Here is an 18,453-nt window from a genome sequence, read left to right as displayed (position 1 = left end):
AGATCACAGACCTAAATGTAAAACTTAACTATACAACTTCTAGAGGAACGAAATTTTAAAATCTTTGTGACAGTGAGTTAGACTTATTAGATTTATTAGAACCCTAAAAGTACAAATAATGAGGGGGGGAAATGACAAGACTTCATAAAAATTAAACTTTTCCTCTGAAAGACTTTGTTTAGGGCCGGCCCGGTGGCGCACTGCTACAGTGCACCGCTTGGGAGTGCGGCAGCGCTCCCGCCGAGGGTTCGGATCCCATATACAGACCGGCAGCTCACTGGCTGAGCGAGGTGCGGGCACAACACCGAGGGTTGCGATCCCGTTGCCGGTCCCGGTCCGGTACGGGCGCGACACTGAGGGTTGCGATCCGTTGCCGGTCATGAAAAAAGACAAAAAGAAAAAAAATAAATAAATAAAAAAATAAAAGACTTTGTTTAGAAAATGAAAAAGCACAATGGAGAATGGGAGAAAATATTTGCAAAACACATCTGATAAAAGACTTTTACCCATGATACATAAAAACTCTTATAAATCAATAAGACAAATAACCCAATTTAAAACTGAGCAACATATTTGAACAGACACTTGACCAAGAAGATATACAAATGGCAGATAATCACATGAAAAGATGCAAAACAACATTAATCATTAGGGAAATGTGAATTAATACTACAAGATACCACCCCAACACACCCACTAAAATAGCTAAACTGGCAAAGCCAAATGTTGATAAGGATGTGGAGCAACAGACTCATATGATGCTGGTATGGATGGAAAATGGCAAAGCTACTTTGAAAAGCAGCTGTAGTTTTACATAAACACATACTTAACATAAGACTCAGCCAGTCCAATCCTAGGTACCTGCCCAAGTGAAATGAAAGCATATATTCACTGAGGCATTATAACCAAATATTCATAGCAGCATTATCCATAATAGTCAATAGCTGGAAACAATCCAAAGGCCAATTAACTGGTGGCTAAACAAATTGTAGCATATCTATACAATAGATTACCACTCAGCAATAAAAAGGAACCAACTACTGACACAATGTAGATAAATCTCAAAAGTATTATGCTATGTGAAGAAGCCAGATACAAAAATACTATGTACATAATGATTCCATTTACAAGAAATTGTAGAAAATGCAAAACTACAGTGACAGAAACAGATCAGTGATTGCCAAGGACCACAGGGGAGGGGAAAAAATGTACTATAAAGCGGCATAAAGGCAGTTTAGGTGATGGAGATATTTTATATCATTACTCAGCTGGTGGTTATACAGATGTATCCATTTTTCAAAACTCAATAAACTATACACTCAAAACAGCCTAATTCTATTGTATATAAATTATACCTTCATAAAGCTTATTTTTAATAGTTCTGTAGCAAAACATCCACATCAGAATTTTCAGACAAAAATCAGTCAGATGTCTTGCTCTGAATAGTGAGAGAGTGGAAACAAGGATTGCGGGGCCGGCCCAGTGGCGCATTGGATGAGTGCGCCGCTTGGGAAGCGCGGCGGCGCTCCCGCCCGAGGGTTCGGATCCCACATGCAGACCGGTTCCCGCTCACTGGCTGAGCGAGGCGCGGGAGTGGCACCGAGGGTTGCAGTCCCGTTGCCGGTCCCCGGTCCGGTGCGGGGGCGACACTGAGGGTTGCGATCCATTGCCGGACACGGAAAAAGACAAAAGACAAAAAAAAAAAAAAAGGATTGCAATTGGTGGTTCATATGCTGGAGCAGGGAAGATACGTACTCAAGAGTGATCCAAGACTTTTGCTTAGGGAACAGATGAAGCATAATGGGATGGCATGAGGAAGCAGCAAGTGCTGATTAGACAAACACAAAGGAATATTTAAAAATTTATTAATGTAATCCATCACCTCAACAGCTAAAGAAGAAAAACTATATAATCACATCATTAACAGCATTTGACAACATCCAATACTCATTCATGATAAAAACTGTAAGCAAACTAAAAATAGAGAACTTCCTCACCTTAATAAAGAACACCTACAAAAAACTTACAACTAATACCATACTTAATGGTGAGAAACTAAGTACTTTCCTGCCCCTACCCCTAAGATCTGAAAGAAAGCATGAATGTTCTCTCTTATCACTCCTACTAAACACTGATATTAAACACTCCTATTAAACACCTAGCAAATTCAATGACACTTAGAAAATAAAATAAAAGGTATGCAGATCAGGAAGGAAGAAATAAAACTGTCTTCATTCACAGGTGACACGATTGTGTATGTAGAAAATCCCCCCAAAATTGACAAAACCACCACCATCACCACCTCCTGGAACTATTTAGTAAGGTTGCAGTATGAAAGGTCAATATACAAAAAGTCAACTACTTTTTTATAGACTAGAAATGAGTAATTGGAATTTTAAATTAAAAACACAATACAATTTATATTAACAACAAAAAGAACAAAGTACTTAGGAAAAAAATCCAACAAGGTATGTACACAGTCTACGAGGAAAAATATAAAACTGGTAGAGAAAATCAAAGAATATCAGGTCACCAGGCCTGTCTTAAAAGAAGTGCTAACAGGTGTTCTTCAACCTGAAAGAAAAGGGTGCTAATTAGTAACACAAAAAAATCTAAAAATATAAAATTTACTGATAGTCAATGTAGGTTCATGGATTTTAACAAACATACCACTCTGGTGGGGGATATTGATAGTTGGAGGCATGGTGGGGGGAGTGGAGGAAGTATATGAAAATCTCTGTACCATCCTCCTGATTTTGCTGTGAACCTAAAACTTCTAGGGTTGCGATCCCGTTGCCAGTCCCGGTCCGGTACGGGCGCGACACTGAGGGTTGCGATCCGTTGCTGGACACGAAAAAAGACAAAAAGGAAAAAAAAAAATTAAGTCTATTTAAAAAACTCTTAAAAAATGATAAAAGTTACTGATAAAAATAAGTATGTATTCAAATTCAGAATACTTTAATACTGTAATAGTGGTGTATAAATCACTTATAGCTTTACTATGATGATTAAACTCATAAGGAAATAAAAGTTAAACAACATGTTTCTGAATAACCAATGGGCTAATGAAGAAATTAAAAGGAAAATTTAAAAATTTCTGTAGTCAAATAAAAATGGAAACAACATACTGAAGTTTATGAAATACAACAAAAGCAGTTTTAAGAGGGAAGTTTATAGGAAAAAAATGCGTACATCATAAATCAAGAAAGATCTCAAAAAAACAGCCTAACACTGCCACCTCAATAAACTAGAAAAACGAGAACAAACTAAGCCCAAAGTTAGTAGAAATAAATAATAATGATCAGAGAAGAAATAAATAAAATATATACTAGAAAAACAATAAAAAGATAAACAAAACTAGACTTGTTTTGTTTAAAAAGACAAAATCAACAAACCTTTAGCCAGACTAAGTAAAAAAAAAAAGACACAAGTAAAATCAGAAATGAAAAAGCAGACATTACAACTAATACAAAGGAAATATAAAGGATGATGAGAGACTACTATGAATAATTATACACCAAGAATAACCCAGAAGAAATGAATAAATTCCTTGACACATAAAACCAAGATTGAATTATGAAGAAACAAGAAAATCTACACAGCCAAATAACGAGTAAGCAGGTTGAATCAATAACAAAAAGTCTCCCAACAAAGAAAAGCACACGACCTGATGGTTTCACTGCTGAATTCTACCAAACATTTAAAGAACTAATACCTAAATGTCTATTAATTGATGACTGAATAAGGAAAATGTGGTATATGTACACAATGGAATACTACTAAGCCATAAAAAAGAATGAAATTCTGCCATTCTCAGCAACACAGGTGAGCCTGAAGAAAATTATGTTAAGTGAAATAAGCCTGGCACAGAAAGAGAAATACCACATGTCCTTACTCATAAGTGGAAAGAAAGAAAGCAAGAGAGGAAGGGAGGAAGGGACAGAAGGGAAGTAAGGAAGAACAACCATAATAACACGTTGACCTTACAGAAGGAGAGAACAGATCTGTGGTTACCAGAAGTGGGAAAGGAGAAACTGGGTAATGGACACAAAGAATGATGACAATTTGTAATGATGAACATACTAACAGTACTGATTTGATCATCACATACTGTACACAAATACTGATAGACAACTCTATACCCCATAAATGTGTATAATCAATTGTTTCAATTAAAAAATAAATCACTTTTTTTAAAAAAGGAACATACGCAACCCAATAGCAAAAAAAAAAAAAAAAAAAAAAAACCCCACCAAATAACCCAATTTAAAAAATGAGCAAAGAACCTGAATAGACATTTCTCAAAAGAGGTCATACAAATGGGCAATAAGTATATGGAAAAGTGCCATCACTAATTATCAGGGAAATATAAATTAAAACTACAGTGAGGTATCACCTCACCCCAGTTAGAATGGCTATTATCGAAAAGACAAAAAATAACAAGTGTTGGCAAGGAAGTGGAGAAAAGGGGACCCTTGCACGGTACTGGTAGGAATGTAAATTAGTACAGCCATTATGGAAAACGGATGGAGGTTCCTCAAAAAACAGAACTATCACATGATCCAACAATCCCAGTACTGTGAATGTATCCAAAGGAAATGAAATCAGTAGGTCAAAGAGATATCTGCAGTCCCATGTTCACTGCAGCAGTATTCACAATAGACAAGACATGGAGTCAACCTAAGTGTCTGTCAACAGATGAATGGATACAGAAAATGTGGTATATCCATACAATCGCATACTACTTACCCTTACAAAAGAATAAAATGCTGATACATTTTAACAACATGTACTAATGTTGATAAACCTCAAAAACTTCAAAAAGAAGCCAGATGCAAAAGTTCACATATTGGGATGATTCCACTTATACGAATTATCCAGAACAGGTAAACAGAGAAAGACAGAAAGTGATTGCCAGGAACCAGGGAAAGGAGGGAACATGGAACAACTGTTTAGCAGGTATGGTGTTTCCTCTTGCGTGATGAAAATGTTTTGAAACAAGATAGAGGTGATGGTTGCCCAACACTGTGAACGTACTAAATGCCACTGAATTGTATGCTTTTAAACAGTTAATTTTATGTTATGTGAATTTTAGCTTAGTTTTTAAAAAGTGAGTTGCTTATGTATTTTTAGTGTCTTGGCTAACTTGGCAGAATAATGTCGTAGTTATAAGTGCAAATGTTAGAATCAGACAGCCTAGGCTCAGATCTCAGCTTTGTCGCTTCTAGCTGAGTGACCTAAAGGAAGTAACTAATGCTCTTTGTGCCTGAGTTTATCATCCCTAAAACCAAGTTAAGAGAAGTACTTATAGGACTATAAGAATTAAATAAGTTGACACATTTGAAACAATTAGATTGATGCCCAGCATACAGTAAGCATTCAATAAATATTAGCTAAAACTATTCTTATTATGGCAATCAAAGAAAGGAATGGTTTCATATAGTGAAAGATTGAGAATTCTAAGAATTTTTTTCAAATATAACATAAATTCAGAAACTTACTTTTAATAAGCCTTACCCTAGAAGCAGACAATATAAGGGCTTAAAGTAAAGATCTGTCATTTAGCTCTAATTTCTATAAAAAGAGTACTGAGCACAGAGCCAAATGATGTGATTTTTGTGAGGTTCGTTAGGATCCCTCAGCATCATGTATGTAGTAAAGAGTAGACATCATGCTATTCCAAACGAGTAAGTGGTGAGGTATACAGTAACAACAAAAAACAAGTCAAAACTGAATAATGTGAAATGAAAAGTAGGACATGACATATCACTAAAATTCTAAAAACCCTTGAGAGAATTTGAAACTTCTCATTAAACACTTCAAAAATACTTGAAATACAAAGCAAAAACAGCAAAATGATGCTGTCAAATTTAAGTAGTTGCAAAATAGCTGCACATGTGGCACTGGGGACTACGCAACCAAGCAACCAGATGAACCAAATTCTCTTCTGCATCTAGCGGAATCAAGCCTATGAGTGGCAGAGACAAGGTATAATGACCACTCCTCTCCCCTCCTGTGTGTGCAAACACACACACAAACCTTTGAAGATTATAAGTAAAGCTACTATATAAGTAGAGGGAACTGAGTAAGTTCAACTTCTTACCCTCTTCTGCTTCATCCTCCTGGGGTGACACTGGACCCCCTCCACTAGTAGGAGTGACTGGTTCCTCCTTGTCAGATTCTCGCTGTAGACTCACGACCTCATATATTGTATCTCCAGTACTGGTATGGCCTTTTCCCTCAGACTGAGAAATACATAAAAAAAAATTTAAATATTAGAAATTTGAAGGAAATACTGAAAGATAGCATTTCAATGGTTTACTAAAAAGAATTGAAATGAAGAATAGAAGATCATGTTTGATCTACAGCATGTCTGAGGTTGAGAAAACTTTTAAAGTGCATTTTTCTTCATATGATATGCTAGTATTATTTTAACCAATACAATAAAACCTACTAGCCATTTTGAGATACTCAATTTCTTTTTTATAAGAAAAACCCAAGACACCACAAATTCTGTACAGACACAAAAGCAAGTGATGCTAGATTCTCAGAATCGACTACCTCACACCCATCAACTAATTCATGGAAGTAGATAATCTTTACCTTATAAATTTGCCTATACTCTAAATGGCAATTGTAGTGGGTTAGAAACCGTGATTCTCATTTGATTTTAGAATAAGGTTTTTAGGTAAATGCATGTATGGGGCAAAAGCCCTCGGACAGACGGCTACAACCCATAGATAGTGTGGCCAAAGCCCATCTAATCAACTCTTAATCACTGGTTAGGTATGGGACTGTATACTTTAATTATTTTAGAGATGACAGGTAGTTGTCATACTGGTTCTGTTAAGAGATTTTAAGAATTGCTAAAGGGAAAGTTGTGGAAAAGATGTTTGCTAGGGGCAAGCTGTCTGTTGGAGAAAACTAGAGATAATTGTATTTAGACTTTATAAGAGTTTAACTTTTGTTTAAGGAGAGGTCATCCTTCAGATAATAAGCCAGTTTGACCAATTTAGCTCTTTACTAATTGTACTTTGGAATGTCGCTTTAATTTACTGATGTTACTAGTTTCCATTGTTAAGCTATACTTACCCATGGACAACTTTTCTAACACTGCCCATGTCCTTATGTCCTACTTTAATGATCGAAGCCACTGATTTTTCCTGTAAAACTTCCTTGTCTTGTCAATAAAAAGAAAGGCTAATTTTGGATCGGGGGCTGCTCCCCTGATGCATGGCAGTCCCTCCAGGCCTCATTGATTGTATTTTGAGCGAATTCTTTCTTTCTCTTTTCTCCATCTCGGTTACACAGAGGAAAGTGTAACAGGCAATTTTCTTTCGGGAAGGAAAATTAAGGCAACTATAATCCAACTGCCTCGGCATGGCGTACAAAGCCCTAGATAAACTGGCCCCTACCTCTCTCTCCAGCCTCATCTCACATCCGAATTTTAGTACTACATTCCAGCCACTCTGGAAACTCTTGTTTCAGCTCATTGAACCCTCTAATCTCTTTCCCAATTCAAGGCCTTAGGATATCCTTTTCTCTCTGCCAATACAGCTTTCCTCCTACTCTTTGCTAATTCCCAGCTATTTGGAACTTTACCTCAAATTTTACTTCTATGTAAAGAGGTTTTCCAGTCACCCCCCCCCACCACACACACACCATATCTAAGTTTCCCATATTTTTGATTCTCACCATACCCTGTCCCTCCTCCTCACTGCACTTACCACGATGTAATTACACATTTATTTTTATATTTATTTGTTTAGCATCTGTCTCATCCACAAGACAGTAAGCACTGTAAGGGCAAGGACTGTATTGATTGCAATCAGAAATTATATGGTACACAAAGTAGATACTCAATAAATATATGTGGAATGAATGACTAGGCCAATGGTAAAACATATGGATTTTAGAGTCAAATAGACCTGGGTTTGAACTCAAATTTCACTATTAATCAGATGTGTGATATTGAACAAATTACTTAACTTTCCTAAGTCACAGTATCTGTATTAATAAAATGGAAGTAATGCTTCCTCCAAATTGTTAAAAAGTTTATGTATAATAATACTTTTGACATTCACCAAAGTTCCTGAAACAAATTTATTACTATTATTACTATTATGTTTATAGCACCATACTAGGCTCTAAAGGACACAAAATTAGAATACAGGCATATACAGAGACATAATTATCTCTAACATCTACCTGTATTGTGATTCATTTGTTATAAAACTATAACTATTTTAATTATTGAAGCATTCTGTTTTCAAGAATTCATTCTAACCATAGTCAAATTTCAAGTGCATCTTCTAAATCATTTCAAATGAGAGTTAAAATTGTCCACTGCATAAAAAATAGAAAAATAAAAAAGATAGCCACAAAAAATTAACTGGTTAAGTTTAAAACAACCAAATTTTTATTGCATTTCTACTATATTCAAGAAACAGAGACCTCAATCCATACAACAACCACTAAAGGAAACATACAGAAATATAATACAAATGACATACTAACAAAATATCCAACTAATCCAAAAGACAGTAGGAAAAGGGGAAAAGGGAATGAAAAACAAAACAATCAGAGAATAATAATAAAATGGTAGACCTATATTGAAATGCATCAATAATCATATTAAATATGAATGGACTAAACATACCAAGTAAAAGACAGAGATTGTCAGATTGTATTAAAAACAAGACTCTATACATTCTGTCTACCAAAGAAACCTACTTTAAATATGATATAGGCAGGTTTAAAGTAAAGTGAAGGGAAAAAACATACCATGGAAACACTAATCAAAAAAAAAGCCAAAGAGACTATATTTATATAAGACAAAGTAGATTACCAAGCAAGAAAAAAAAAAATCACCAGGGATAAAGAAGGACATTACACAATGGTAAAATAATCAATTCAACAAGAACACATAAGAATCCTGTAAGTGTATAAGCTTAACAACAGGGTCTCAATTATATGAAGCAAAAACTGATACAAGTGAAAGGAAAGAGGCAAATCCACATTTACAAGTAGAGACATCAACATTCCTCTTGCAGCAATCAATAGATAAATTATACAAAAATTAGGCAAGGTTATAGAAGAATTGAACATCATCAACCAACAGGATCGGATATTTAAACACCACTCCACCCAATAACAGCAAAATACATATTCTTTTAAACGCACATACAACATTCACCAAGATAATCCATTTCTTGGGTTACAACAGAAAATTTGAGGAAGTTTTAAAAATTGAAATCATAAAAATATATTCAGTGACCATAATACAATAATCTACATGGGTATTTTTAAAAGTTCATGGAAAAATAGAATTAAAAGATAATACAAAGAGAGTTCTGGTCAAGATGGCAGAATAGACAGTACCCAGCATCACTCTCTCCCACAAATCAACCAATTTACAACTATAAAAATGTAACAACAGCCAAGCTGGGGCTACTGGAGCTCAGGGGAAGAGGAGGAGAGACCTACATAGTTCATTAAGGCGGAGAAGCCACAATGAGAGAAAGAAAAAACTACTCAGAGAGTTTCAGGCATGGCTGCTTTAAGGCTGGGACTGCTGAGCACATACAACAGGAGACAGCAGGAGCCAGCAGAAGTCACAGCTGTGCCCTTTGGATGGAGGTGCTTGGAGGCAACAGGGGAGAAGAGGGCCTTGGTGGCCCCCAGGATAGCAAGACCACTAACAGGGTTCCTGTGGACCCACGCAGGAGAGATGAGCCAAAATAGCTGAAAAAGGGGAGCCATTCAGAGGCTGGTGAGTCATCACACAGGACCAGTGCAGGGTCTGTCCCATGGGAAGTGTTTGGAGTACAGACAGTTGGGAAGACAGGCCCACCAGGGAGACGGGCCCACTAGGAGAACACTGGGACACAGCAAGGTCAGCCTATCTGTCCCCCAATCAGGACAGGACTACTCAAAGGAGACTGGTCGGGAATACAGAATTGCATTGGGTGCAGTTTGATTAAAAGATTCAGGCCCAGATCAGAGTTTCTACACAACCCAAGTACACCCAGTCTCTGGAGAGCCAGAAGGACCTGTAAGGTCAACCTTTAAACCCTGAGCTGCACAAAAAGCCTTCCCTAGGGAAACAGCAGCAAAACAGCAATTTAGTTAAACCACAGAGCTCAAGTACTGGTCCCCACAGGATGTCTCCCAGTTTTAGAAGTAAGCAAAGGACAAAAAATTAGTTCCAGCCCAGGCACATCACCAGCGCCTCAAAGCCTGCCCAGAGGGCCCAGGGTGTCAAGCCAGGGACCAGACCGCCTGCCCACTACCATGCACACCATCAGCACCTGGGGACCAGCCTGGTGACCCAGGGCATGGAGCCGAGGACTGGCTCCCCCCTACACCCAGGCACACCACAAGCACCAAGGAGCATGACAAAATCATCACTTCCATGTGGGTGGCCCACCACAGTAACCACAGCTGCTGTGAAGGTGGCTAGATGTCACAATCACCATGCAGATGGTCCACCACCCACTGAAGAGCATTGACACAAGGAAAGTCACCAGCAGAGATCAAAGAAAAGAAGAGGATGTCTCTCTCCACAAAGCTCATTCCAGAATGACAGAAGAAGCATCAGCAGATAATATTCAGGGAGCTGAACATGGCTTTCAGCATAGGACAGATCATCTAGGCAACAAATCAACATAGTAACCATTACTCTTTCAGAAGGAGAGAAGAAATCTAGGGCTATCACTGGTGCGACAGGGGAGGGAGAGGGAGATAGGGAATGATTGGACCAGGGACAAAAAGAATAAGTACAATTTGTAACAATATCCATACTAGTAATGTTGATTTGATCAACATATGTCAACAATGAATCCCAAAAATATGTATAATTATGATTCAATAAAAATAAATAAATAAATAAGTGAAATGAGGCATCTGTGGAGTACCTGATCATAAAAAAAATAAATAATACAAAACATTTCCATGAACTTCTTGAAGTACCATCTTAGAAATAAGCAACAGAAATATATCTGAAAAATCCCCAAATACTGGAAAATAATAGAACCCACTTCTAAATAATTCATGAATAAAAGCCAAAGAGGAAAAATTGAATTAGGAAATATTTTGAACTAAATAAAAATGATAATACACCAAGTCTAAATTAGTGGAATACATATATAACAGGGCACATAGAGAAATTTAGAGGTATAAATGCTTGTATTACAAAAGAAGCATCCAAAAATCAATAATGTCACCTTCCACCTTAAGAAACTAGGAAAAGAAGTACAAAACAACCCAAAGCAAACAGAAAAATGGAAATTAAGATAACAGCAGAAATAAAGTTGTGGGGAGAAAAAATTTTAAATCAATGAAACCAAAAGGCAGTTCTTTTAAAAAAAAATTTTTTTGAATTGATAAACTTCCAGGTAAACTGACAAAGAAAAAAAGGAAGACTCAAATTACCAATATCAGGAACAAAAGTGTGGATCTTGCTTCAGACCCCAAAGACATCAGGAAAGTAATAAAAAAATACTGCCAAAAGTCTTATGCATATTAATTGGACAACTTAGATTAAATGGACCAATTCCTTAAGAACCACTAAACACCCGCACTTATCCAAGAAGAAATAGATTAAGCTGAAAAAATCCTATATCTAATTTAAAAATTATATTTGTAGTTAAGATCCTTCATGAAAATGAAAACTTCAGGCCAGATGGCTTCAATGACAAATGCTACCAAATACATAAAGAAAAAATTCTGGGCCGGCCCGGTGGCGCACTGCTACAGTGCGCCGCTTGAGAAGCGTGGCGGCGCTCCCACCGAGGGTTCGGATCCCACATACAGACCGGTTCCCGCTCACTGGTTGAGCGAGGTGCGGGCGCAACACCGAGGGTTGCGATCCAGGTGCCGGTCCCGGTCCGGTACGGGCGCGACACTGAGGGTTGCGATCCATTGCCGGACACGAAAAAAGACAAAAAGGAAAAAAAAAAAAAGAAAAAATTCTATTAGCTTTTGTTTGTCTGGGATAACACTAATGCTATTTAAAAATCTTCTAGGAGACAAAGAGGATATTTCCGAACTCATGTACCAGGCCAACACTTCCTTGATATGAAAACTAAAGAAGTTATTTCAAGAAAAGAAAACCACAGACCAACATCCCTGATAAACATAGACAAAAATCCTCAACAAAATATTAGTAAATCAAGTCCAGCTTTAAAATCAAATATTGCTAATATTTGGTTGAGGAAGGAGTTTTGTCTATGTTTCTCAGGGATATTGGTCTGTGGTTTTCTTTTTTGTAATAACTTCTTATATATATATATACATAAATAGCTAGATTTGATTTGCTAATAACATTACAAATTATACATGTGTGTGTGTGTGTGTGTGTGTGTGTGTGTGAGGGTACTTAGAAAAGTTTGTGGAAAAATAGAATTAAAAGATAATACAAATCTTACCATGAACTTTTTGAAGGACCCTCACTTATATATATGTATTAGCAAATCAAATTCAGCTATTTATATGTATAAATATGTAAATATATATAAATCAATTCCAAATCAAATATATATTCAAATACCTTTAAAATTAAATATATATGTATAAATCAAACTACAAATTTTATGTGTGTGTATTAAATAACACATCACAACCAGTGGGGTTTATCTGGCGAATGCAAAGCTGGTTCACTATCAGAAAAAATGGATCACTGAAATCCATTAACAGAAGAAAGAAGAAAGACCACATAATTCTATCAACTGATGGAGAAAGGGCATTTGAGAAAATCCCTCATTCATTCACGTTAAAAGCTTTCAGTAAACTAGGAACACAAAGGAGTTTCCTCAACCTGGTAAATGATATCTATGAAAAACCTACAACTGACATCACATTTAATGGTGAATGACTGAATACTTTCCTCCTGAGAAGGAGACCAAAGCAAGAATGTCATTGTCATCACTCACATTCAACATCATATGGAAGTCCTGACCAGTGTATTAAGGCAAAACAAAGAAAGAAAATGTATACAGATTGTGAATAAAACTGTTCTTATTTACTAACAATATAATTGTCCTTCTCAGGAATCAAAAAATTTTTTCTATAAAGGGCAAGACAAAATATTTTAGGCTTTGCAAGCCATATGGTCTCAGTCTCAACTACTCGACTTTGCTGTTGTAGCGTAAAAGTGCTAGAATAATGGTAAAATATTTCATCTGCACCTAGTTTCCTACACAAGCAGAATCTCCACTACTTTGATCTTATGTAGAAACTAAGTATTGTACCTAGCAATTGTTTCAAATAGCCTTTTAATAAAAAACATTTTTCATTTCCAATATTCACATATTTTTAGACAGCTAAAAAATGCATCTGTATTTGTAAAATAATTACCTGGTTCATATTAGAATTCATCACACTTTAGCAACATGTAAATATTTATTGATAGGAACTCAATAAATGTGGGTTGACTAAGTCACATACAAATATTATCAAACTTATGCAAATAAACTCTAAATTCTTTTTCAACATGGTATACAAAGGTACTCCAAAAAGTCCATGGAAAAATACAACTAAAAGATATTAAGAATCTTTCCATGAACTTTTTGAAGTACTTCTGTACTTCAATAAAGACAACAAAGAAAGACAAAGCACAACACACTGATACCTGTTTATAAATCTTCTGAAGCCTCTTGTCTCCACACTGGCTACAACATACTGATACCTGTTTATATCTTCTGAAGCCTCTCGTCTCCACACTGGCTAGACCCAGGGCTTTCTGTTTGAAACACTACTGCCTGCTAGTCAGAATTTTAGTGTGGGATCCAGAAATCTGGATTTTTTTTAAAGGATCACAAGTGATTCTGACACAAAGCTAAATTAAGAATAAATTATAAAATAATATATAAAATATAAAATAATATAAAACCTCTTTTTTTTATTAACATAAATGTCTATATAAACTATATAACAGAATCAGATATTCTCATTGATAATAAAAAGAATCTGCTCTGACCAGATTAGCTAAATTATAGTGCCTTGGAAGATCTGGGAAAAGTCAGTAATCATATCCACCTGTCCTGGAAAATGTAACCATAAGACCATTTTACTTAGAAGCAGACATAATGGTGCCAAAAAAGTCATAAAATAACCTAGAATACTTCTTGTTACCCTTACTCTAGATCCCTGCATGTACGATGTAACCTAATAACAATCCCAAATCTATATGTCATGTAGTACCACTAGAAAGTCTGATGAAGAAATTAGGCGGGGCTGTCTTTCTTTCTCCTTTGACCCTTCCAATTTCTTATGATTAATATGTTAAGCTCTGCTGGCCCTCTTTGAAACACATTTTCAGGGATGCCTGGTGTCTCCCTGGTTGCAATCATCATATTGGCTCAATAAATCCTTGCTATATGTATTTGGTCTCAGTTTCTTTTTCATGTCCCCATCACTAAGCTGCACATATATATACAACGTTTCCAAGCAACTTCTATTTGCCTCTGCACAAGAAAACGTAAAAAAAAAGCCAATACTCAGGGGCAGCAGAGAGTCTAACCTGTGGTACAATGTGTGAGTCACATATAGGAATAACTAAGAAGGAAAAATGGCTTCCACATACTAGTGCTGCTCTGAAAATCTTCCTGAACAAATAATTATAACGGTAGTTATAACGAGAGCAAGCATTCAATTCTGACGACTCTTCATATAACTGATGATTAATTTAAATAGTGATGTCAACAGTCAAAGATGATGCAAGTAAAGGCAAATTGAAGTGAAATACAACACTCGTACTTGTATGACTAGTACCATTAAGGAAAACTTTTCAGGGGGAAAAAAAAAATCCCAATTTTAGTGTAGGACTAGCATAATTTTCCATTCCCCATAAACATTTTACAAGGGTACATGTTGTGGATTGCATGTCCCCCCACACTCATTGATAGCTAATCCGAACTGTAACTGTTAAGAGGATGTGGAATCCTATTATGTTAATTAAAGGCGGGGCCTTAAAGAGGTGATTAGATTGTAAGGACTGTGTAACGTGCATGGTTCTGATAGCTTCAAAAGAAGAGCAAGTGAGAAGCCTAGTCTCTCCCTTGCTCCTGCCACTCTCACCAAGTGACACCCTGCATTGCTGTAGAGCCACCACCAAGAACAAGATCGTTAACAGATGTGTTCCCTGAACTTTGGTCTTCCCAGCCTCCAAAACTGTAAGAAATAAATTCTATTTCTATATAAATTACCTAGTTCCAGGTATTCTGTGATAAGCAACAGAAATGGACTAATATAGTACATTTTGGAGTCAAGCTGCTTAGGGTCACTTCCTGGTCAATATCCTTCCTGTGCCTAAGTGTTTATCTGAAAAATAGGGATAATAATGACACCTACACCTCAATAGAGTTGTACTGATAATTACATAAGTTAATCTATATAAAGTGTACAGAACACTGTATAGCATATAGTAACTCTTTGAAAGTAGTAGTGGCTATTCCTACTACTGCTTATAGTAGTAGTCATAGAAATTATTGATCTACTGAGTAGAGAACACAGAAAAACATTATACACATTTGTATAATTGACACATAATTGACATTTATAGGATACTTGACAACTGCAGAATATACATTCTTTACAAGTACTATTGGAAAATTCATACAGATAGACCATATGCTGGGTCATAAAATACGTCTAAACAATTCTGAAAATTTCAAATTATACACAGTATGTTCTCTAACCAAAATGAAACAAAATCCAAAATCAATAGCTTGAAAATCTACCAATGTTGGGAAATTAAGCAATATGCTTCTAAACAATTCACAGGACACAAAAGAAATCACAATAAAGATCAGAAAATATTTCAAATACAATAAAAATGAGCACACAATATATAAGATATATAGAATGTAATAATGCAGTGATTAGAGGTGAGGTTGTAACCTTAAAAAAATTAAAGGGAATTAGAAAAAAAGAAAAAATCTAATCCACATGAAAAAGCTTGAAAAAGACAAACAAGCTAAACCCAACCAGAAATATATATATATATAAAACAAAAAAAATTAATAATAAACAGAAGAGAAAACAGAAAAAAAAAAAGCCAACAAAATCAATAAACCCCAAATTGTTTCTTTAAAAGTAAAAAAAGGTCAAAAGTTAACAGAATTCTACCTAGGCTGAGAAAAAATAAAACACATAAGTTGTCAATATGAGGTATAAAAGCAGATTCTACAGATCCTAAAGACATTAAAAAGAAAATAAGACAACACTTTGAACAATAAATTAAATAACCTAAATGAAATTGAAAAATTCCTTGAAAGATACACACTGCTAACTCAAGAAAAAATAAAAATAATAAGTTGAACAATTCAGTATCTACTACAGAAAAGACATAACTAATACTACCCCAACGGATCTACAGATTCAATGCAATCCTTATCAAAATACCAATGACATTATTCACAGTAATAGAAAAAACAATCCTAATATTTGTATGAAACCACAAAAGACCCCAAATAGCCAAAGCAATCCTGAGCAAAAAAAACAAAGCTGAAGGCATCACACTACCTGACTTCAAAATATGCTGCAAAGCTATATAATCAAAATAGAACAGTATTGCCACAAAAACAGACACATGCACCAATTGAACAGAATAGAGAACCCAGAAATAAATCCATGTTTCTACAACCAACTGATTTTTGACAAAGGTGTCAAAAACTTTGGAGAAAGGACAGTCTCTTCAATATATGGTGCTGGGAGAACTGCATATCCATATGCAGAAGAATAAAACCAGACCTCCATCTCTCACCATATATAAAAATCAACTAAAAATGGATTAAAGACTTAAAGATAAGGCCCCAAAATATGAAACTACTAGAAGAAAACATAGGGGAAATGATTCAGGACATTAGTCTGGGGAAAGATTTTAAAAGACCTCAAAAGCACATGCAAAAAAGCAAAAACAGACAAATGAGATTGTATCAAACTAAAAACCTTCTGTGCAACAAAGCAAACAATCAACAGAGTAAAGAGACAACCTTCAGAATGGAAGATATGTCTGCAAACTATTCAGCCAACATGAGATTAACACCAAGAATACACAGGGAACTCAAACAAATTAACAACAAATAAACAAATAATAGAATTTTAAATGGGCAAATACTCTGAATAAACATATCTCAAAAGAAGACACACAAACAGCGAAGTATGTGAAAAAATGATCAACATCACTAACCATCAGGGAAATGCACATCAAAACCACAATGAGAGTTATCATTTCTGCCCAGTTAGAATAGCTATTATCAAAAACCAGAAAATAACAAATGCTGGCAAGGATGTGGAGAAAAGAGAAATCTTATAACACTGCTGGTGGGGATGTAAATTAGTAAAGCCACTATGGAAAACTGTATGGTGGTTTCTCAAAAAACTACAAATAAAATTACCATATGATCCAGCAATCCCACTGCTGAGTATATACCCAAAGGAAGGGAAATCGATGTATCAAAGGGATACCTGCACACCCATGTTTATTGCAGCACTATCCACAATAGCCAAAATATGGATTCAACCTAAGTGTCCATCAACAAATGGTTTGGTAAAGAAAATGTGTTGTACATATATATACACACACACACACACACACACACACACACACACACACACACACACAATGGAATACTATTTGGCCACAAAAAAAAAGAAAAAATCCTGTCATTCGCAGCAACATGGATGAGCCTGGAGGACATTAGGTTAAGCGAAATAAGCCAAGCACAGACAGATAAATATCACCTGTTGTCACTTAAAGGGGAAGCTAAATAAGTTGATCTCATATAAGCAGAGTAGAATAGTGGTTACTAGAGGCTGGGAAGAGTAGAGGGGAGAGACAGAAAGAGAGAGGTTGGTCAACAAATATGAAATTACAACTAGATAGGAGGAATAATTTCTGGTGTACTAAAGCACTGTAGGGAGACTGATGTTAACAACAATTTATTGTACATTTTCAAGTAGCTAAAAGAGAAGATTTTGAATGCTCCTAACACAAAGAAATGGTAAATGTTTGAGGTGAAGGATATGTTAATTACCCTCATATGATAATACACATTGTATAAATGTATCCAAATATCACATTGTACCCCATAAATATGTGCACTTATTACATGCCGATTAAAAGTAAATAAAGAAATAAATACACAAATTCATAACTAAAACCCTTCCCACAAGTAAACTATAGTACCAGATAAGTTCACAAATAAATTCCATCCAACATTTAAGGAAGAAATAACACAAATCATATATAAATTATTCCAGCAAATAGAAGAAAAAATAATTTCCAGCTCATTTTTGAGGACAACATTGAACTAATATTAAAACCCAACAAAGATACTACAAGAAAACTACAGACCAATATCTCTTATGAAAATAGACATAAGGGCCGGCCCGGTGGCGCACTGCTACAGTGCGCCACTTGGGAAGCGCGGCGGCGCTCCCGCCGGGGGG

At 35.8% G+C, this 18,453-nt stretch overlaps 1 protein-coding gene across 1 annotated transcript in view; it reads right to left on the bottom strand.

The window, feature by feature from the left end:
* The window catches only part of LOC103599387 (rab GTPase-activating protein 1-like), a 121,512-nt gene that overhangs the window by 37,125 nt on the left and 65,934 nt on the right, over window positions 1-18,453 (bottom strand). Inside the window, exon 10 of the mRNA XM_008583493.1 lies at window positions 6,104-6,245. Within this exon, the coding sequence (XP_008581715.1) occupies window positions 6,104-6,245 (142 nt within the window). The remainder of the gene's footprint in view (window positions 1-6,103; window positions 6,246-18,453) is intronic.

Source organism: Galeopterus variegatus, unplaced genomic scaffold (genome assembly GCF_000696425.1).
Source record: "Galeopterus variegatus unplaced genomic scaffold, G_variegatus-3.0.2 Scaffold2939, whole genome shotgun sequence".
NCBI classification, from domain to species: Eukaryota; Metazoa; Chordata; class Mammalia; order Dermoptera; family Cynocephalidae; genus Galeopterus; species Galeopterus variegatus.
Note: the sequence above shows the minus strand (reverse complement) of the source record. Positions and strands in the feature narration are given on the sequence as shown.